Source organism: Sinocyclocheilus anshuiensis, unplaced genomic scaffold (assembly GCF_001515605.1).
Source record: "Sinocyclocheilus anshuiensis isolate Anshui unplaced genomic scaffold, SAMN03320099.WGS_v1.1 scaffold1750, whole genome shotgun sequence".
NCBI classification, from domain to species: Eukaryota; Metazoa; Chordata; class Actinopteri; order Cypriniformes; family Cyprinidae; genus Sinocyclocheilus; species Sinocyclocheilus anshuiensis.
This window is the reverse complement of record NW_015546117.1, coordinates 113,260-119,769: the sequence shown is the minus strand read 5'-3', so window position 1 is coordinate 119,769 and position 6,510 is coordinate 113,260. Positions and strand designations below refer to the sequence as shown.

Below are 6,510 nucleotides of genomic sequence, written 5' to 3'. Positions count from 1 at the left end.
AGTGTGTGTGTGTGTTAGGGCTGTGCGATATGGACAAAAAAAACCTATCACGATTTCTTTTGATCAATTTTGCGATTTCGATTTTAATCACGATTTCTTTCTTTAATGTTTAAAGAATATTTATTCTGGAAGTGAACATCCTTTGAAGACTGAAAACCGGTCTGAATCTGAATCTCTCACACAGTGCTGTTTCTCTAGTGTGTTTGTCTGCTTTAGAGATTTTAACTGGAAAATAAATCACAAAAACAATCTTTAAAACTTGCTGGAGTGACTAGAGTGTGATTATTATCAAGACACACTAGACACACTGGCGTTCACTCTGAATGTGTTTCCAGATCCAGATTAGAACCGGAGCAGATCAAAGAGCAGAAAGAGCAGAGCGACGGAGAGGAGAACAACGGTGAGACACACACTACACACACACACTCATTCTCTCACACACACACTCTCACACACTCACTCTCTCTCACACACACACACTCTCTCACACACACACACACTCTCACACACACACACACACGCACACGTGAGCTGGTTTACACATGCTACAGTCACACACAGTGCTCTCACACTAACGACTGTGACGCACCTTATTGCCCTGATAATTGAAGTGTATCCTGGTGACCCTGGAGTTTCCGGGGCTCCTGAAGCAGGTGATCTGCTGTGAGTGACCCCACTCAAACATGCGCACGCTGCCGTAAAACACATAAAACACACATACACACACACACACACACACACACACACACACACACACACACACACACAGAAGAATGACTCCAGTGCATTCATAAATAGTGTTTAATGGAGAGTGTGACGCTGAGAGAAACACTGCCGGTCACATGCCAGAAGTTCAGTGCTCGGTGTGGTTCTGCAGGGTCTTCATGGCGTGTCCCCACAGCGCTCCGCTGCTCAGCTCCTCGGGGCTCCTGCAGGAGGCGTCTGCGTCTGCGCGGCTGCAGTGAGAGCTGCGGTGTCTGCGCAGGACTGCGGTGCGTGTGAAGCTCTTGCCGCAGGTGTCGCAGGTGTAGGGCCGCTCACCTGTGTGAGAGCGCACGTGCCGCTGAAGATCACCTGACCCCGCGAAACACTTCCCTGCAAACACACCAGCGCTTCTGTTAGCGACGGCCGTGCCACTCATTCTGTTACAGAACACACTGATACCATACTTCCAAACTCAACTGAAAAATTATGACATTTATTACATTATTAAATTACTAAGAGTAAGTTTACACACTTAACTTTGCTTTTGTGCTGCAGAGTCACATATGTGTTTCAAATATAGTCTCAAGTCGCTGGGGTATATTTGTAGCAATAGCCAACAATACATTGTATGGCTCAAAATTATACATTTCTCTTTTATGCCAAAAATCATTAGCATATTAAGTAAAGATCATGTTCCATGAAGATATTTAGTAAATTTCCTACCGTAAATATATCAAAACTTAATTTTTGATTAGTAATATGCATTGCTCATAACTTAATTTGAACAACTTTAAAGATGATTTTCTCAATATTTAGATTTTTTTGCACCCTCAGATTCCAGATTTTCAAATAGTTGTATCTCGGCCAAATATTGTCCGATCCTAACAAACCATACATCAATGGAAAGATTATTTATTCAGCTTTCAGCTGATGCATAAATCTCAATTTCAGACAAATTGAACCTTATGACTGGTTTTGTGCTCCAGGGTCACATTTTAACATTCAATATGCCTTAATTGCAACTTATTAGGTAATATTTTTGTCTACACATGGTGAAAATATGTTTACTGTAGTGGTAACCATGGAAATCTACAAATACTACAGCTGAACTACGGTCACTTCAGTAAAAGCAGGGTTGATTTTCATAAGGGACTGCAGTGACAGTAAACCAACCTTTTTATTCTGACGGTGTATGATTTATATTAACATTACAGAATAGAACATGATCAATATGAACTTTTAACGTTCTGTTTAAATAAATGTAATTGCACAAACTATGTAGGCTACAATTTCATTTAGTTTATTGTGAAATAACTAGCATATCTTTTTCTGTCGTCTGATGAGAATTGTTCTGGGCTGCCGTTCCTAAAAGCATCAATGGTTTCTTACGACACTCGAGAGACGCAGCACTGTTTGAATGAGTGAACGCCGTCTGTGAGCGATTGCAACATTAGCCGGTGTTCAGAGGAGCAGGAAAATATTCTATTCTACATCATTATTTGTCCAATTCAATCCATATTGTACACATTACATTTTTTTGTTAAATAAATCACTGGGAAATAAAACACACCTTAGTATTGATATTTTTCTATTGAGTATCAGTACTTTCAATGCTAGCATCAGCAGCGCTGGGAAAGTTACTTTTAAAAGTGATGCGTTACAATGTTGCGTTACTTCCTAAAAAAGTAACTAATTACGCTACTTAGTTACATTTTGTGGAAAGTAATGCATTACGTTACTTTTGAGTTACTCTTTAAATCTGGGCGGGGCTTGCTTGTTTTTAATATAAAAAGTTCTTCTTTTACAAACGTAAAGCCCCTTCACACCAAAAGTGAAGTGAATACGTCTCAGGCTGAAGGAAATGTAAATTCACATCTGTACAGTAGAGGGCGCCGCTCAAACTAAAGTTCAACACTATTCAACAATAACTAAAATTATACACAAATGTGTTGTTTTTGATTATTAGTATGGTTGAATTGGATCATCGAAGGTCAGCAGCAAAGTGAGTTTGCATTTGACTGTTTTTATTGATTTTGAGAAACACTGAATGTGTTTTTGAGTAAACATGTTGATATTTAGTCTAGAACTACAGTAAGATCATGTTCACACACAACGCTCTGCACTTACTCCTGATTTCTGTCACCATGGCAACACCTGAGCTGTCACTCAACACATGGAAACAAAGTAACTGCTGTTACTTATTTGAAAAAGTGACTCAGATATTTCCTTCTAAATTAAAAAGTAATGCGTTACTTTACTAGTTACTTGAAGAAAGTAATCTGATTACGTATCTCTGGTTACCTGCCCTGCGCATCAGTGTGATATATCAGAGCGCTCACCGCAGGTCTGGCAGCTGTAGGGTTTGTCTCCGCTGTGCCGGAGCTTGTGTTTGAACAGCTTCCTCTGCATGTTGAAGGATTTTCCGCACTGCTCGCAGGTGAACTCCTTCTCCGTGCTGTGCGTCTTCTTGTGCTCCTTCAGGTTGCTGAAGTTGCTGAAGCCTGCCGGACAGAAGTGGAGGTCAGCATGGCTCTGTCTCTCGCAGCGTTCGATCGCTGACGGCGCTCACCTCGTCCGCAGATGTCACACAGGTGCGGCCGCGCTCCCGAGTGGATGATGATGTGCCGCTGGACGTCTCCGGACGCTGCGAAGCTGAAGCACACAGACAGTCATTCCCTGAAGACTACCACTAAACATCTCCACGCATCACAGCAGCTGCTTTACATCACATGCTCTCTGGAACGGTATGTTTATATGTGCAAATGATGCATTACATCATTAAATATGCAGAGTTGCATTCAGTTCCAGCACATAAATCTGATCATTGTATAAAGTTAGGTTCATAATTGTCTGATTTTGTCGTCATATTACAGTTAAAGGTTTTTCCAGAGAGGATTCTGAATTTTGGCGGTTTTCTTTCCACTAGACTTTGCCGTCTTTCCACAGTGCATGCAACAAACTGGTTTAGTGTGCGTGTTCAGTCTGATTCCTCTCTCACAAGATGAACGCTCACCTCTTCCCACAGAGCTCACAGATGTATGGCTTCTCTCCTGAATGTCTGCGCAGATGCGTCTGCAGGTTTCCTGCCTGCAAACACACAGATACATGAACGCATGCAGCAGGAACGCGTCAGGCATGTGTTTGTGTGTTTACATACCTGTGAGAATCCTTTCCCACACACGTTACACTGGAACGGCTTCTCACCTGCAGAGAGAGACGAGCGGCTGCATGAGAGCTGAGTGTGTGTGTGTTTGAGTGTTAGTGTGTGTGTGTGTGTCTGTGTGTGTGAGTGTTAGTGTGTGTGTTTGAGTCTGTGTGTGAGTGTGTGTGTGTGTGTGTGTGTGTGTGTCTGACCTGTGTGTGAGCGCTTGTGCAGCTCCAGGTTGCTGGGATGTTTGAACGTCTTTCCACAAACCTCACAGCAGTACTTGTTCCCGCTGCTGACCTCTGACCTCTCGACGTGACCTCTCAGGTCGTCGGTCTCTGCCGCAGGTGTTGTCTTCAGCTCGGACACTTCTGCCGGGTCAGAGGTCACGGAGAGATCAGAGGCGTGGGCGGGGTGAGTGGGCGTGGCCCCCCGTGGGTCACAGTGCTCCACCCCCTCATCCTCCGCACTGACGTGTGAGCGCAGGTAGTTGAACTTCTTCAGGTAAACGGTTTTCTTCGGACGTAGGATGTGCAGGTGGGCGGAGTCAGAGCCGCATGGGTGGGTGGAGTCTGAGTTGCACGGTTGGGCAGAGTCTGGGCCGCATGGGTGGGTGGAGTCTGAGTTGCACGGGTGGGTGGAGTCTGAGCTACACAGGTGGGCGGAGTCTAATACGCACGGTTGGGCGGAGCCAGAGCTGCATGGGTGGGTGGAGCCAGAGCTGCATGGGTGGGCGGAGTCTGCCACGGGAATGCTGCTCTGGAGCGGCTCCTCCGGCGGGAGGCTGCAGCTCTGCTTCAGATACTGTCTGGTGTAGAAGTTCCTGAGCTTGTATCCGTGTGGCAGGGGCTTGTGCAGATCTGCATCTGACGGTAACGATCCTCCGATCACGCAGTCCTGATCGTGAGCCGCGTCGGCGGGCAGAGAGAGAGCCGCGTCGGTCGACACGCAGGGCTTCAGGAACGCCTGACACATGTTCAGGATGTTCAACACCTGAAACACCGTCAGCATTTACAAATATGGTCGTCACATTTATTTCTATAGCACTTTCAATGTTGATTTTAATCAGTTTAATAACAGTTGAAAAATCCATAAATTATGAGACATTTAATTTCAGCTGAAAAGCAGTTCTACAGAAAACAATTCATTCAGTTCAATTAATTCTTGAATCAATTCAGTTCAAAGTTGATTCAATTCATTGTTAATTCAATTAAGTTTATTTTTTTGAATCAATTCAGTTATAGTTGATTCAATTCAGTTTATTGTTTATTTAGTTCAGTTCAATGTTGATTCAGATCAGTTCTTTTTTTAATTAATTCAATTCAAAGTTGATTAAATTTAGTTTATTGTTTATTCAATTCAGTTCAATGTTGATTGAATTCAGTTTAATGTTGATTCAGTTGAGTTCATTGATTAAGTTCAGTTCACTTTTTAATTCAGTTCAGTTTGAATCAATTCAGTTCAACATTGATTCGGTTGAGTTCACTGATTCAGTTCAGATATTAATCAAAGTTAACTCAATGCAGTTCATTTTTTTAATTAACTCAGTTGATTCAACTCAGTTCAATGTTGTTTCATTTCAGTTGTTTGAATCTGTTAAGTTCACTGTTGATTCAACTAAATTCATCGAGTTCACTGTTGATTTATTTGAGTTCAGTTATTTAGTTTAGCTCAATATTGATTTAGTTCATTTCATTTTGAATCAGTTCAGTTCAGTACCAGTGCGTCAACTTGAAGGATCTAAAGTTCCTCAAATGCAGCCTGTGTGTGTTTTGCTTCAAGAAAGCAACCATTCATTTGTGTTGTGTTTTACTTTCTTTCTTTTATATTCATTTATTCACTTATTTATTTTTCATTCATTTATTTAATCATTTTTATTGTTCAATTTAATCACAATCATTTAGAATAATAATTATTATATAATAATTATTATAGCCATTTATATACCAATTTCATTGATCCATTTATTGATTGGTCATTTATATTGTTTTTTATGCTATTTTTCCATTGTTGTTTAGTCTTATGACTGTGTGTCTTCATGAATAAGAGATATGAGGGATGTTTATGGAAACTCAATGTTTATGGGATGTTGTTGTGAATCAGTTTGGTATAACACTACTTGTAGTATTTGTGCTTGTAAGACGAAGTCTGAGCATTGAAACACACAACTAATGATGCTTTTCCACTGCGTGGCACGGCTCGGCTCGGTTTGCGTTTCCACTGCAGTTCAGTACCGCTAGAGTGGGCGGGATTATTCACATGTTATAGTTGCGCCGCCTCTACTGCCTGAAAAACGTTTTCATTCCGCGTCGCCCCATCAAGCTCTCGCTGGATCCGCTCCTCTGCTATCAACGAGAGGAACGTCTGTACTTCCTCAACAGACAACGAAAGAGCCACTTTTTGGTTGTTAAAAAAAGGTGCGCTCGTTCAAAACAGTTGCGTTCGATCCTTCGCTGGCTGTGCTGATTTAAATCTAGCGGTTCTGTTGTGTTTGTGTCGCAAGTTCAGTGACGCAGGTAGTGACGATTCTCTCCGGCCAATCCGTGATCAGCAGAGTTTACGCGTCACGTTTTGGTAACGGTACGGTTCACTTGGAACCCCAACCGAGGTGGTACTAAAAAAAGTACCAGGTACCAGGTACTGTACCCAGTGGAAAACCC

At 42.3% G+C, this 6,510-nt stretch overlaps 1 protein-coding gene across 1 annotated transcript in view; it reads right to left on the bottom strand.

Annotated features, from left to right (window-relative positions):
• Positions 1–764: 764 nt before the first annotated feature.
• The window catches only part of zbtb49 (zinc finger and BTB domain containing 49), a 10,569-nt gene continuing 4,823 nt past the window's right edge, over positions 765–6,510 (bottom strand). Inside the window, exons 4-9 of the mRNA XM_016502728.1 lie at positions 4,060–4,843; positions 3,863–3,909; positions 3,719–3,792; positions 3,275–3,357; positions 3,045–3,206; positions 765–1,095 (exon numbers count right to left, since the gene is read on the bottom strand). Coding sequence (XP_016358214.1) covers positions 854–1,095; positions 3,045–3,206; positions 3,275–3,357; positions 3,719–3,792; positions 3,863–3,909; positions 4,060–4,843 — 1,392 coding nt within the window. The 3' untranslated portion in view covers positions 765–853. The remainder of the gene's footprint in view (positions 1,096–3,044; positions 3,207–3,274; positions 3,358–3,718; positions 3,793–3,862; positions 3,910–4,059; positions 4,844–6,510) is intronic.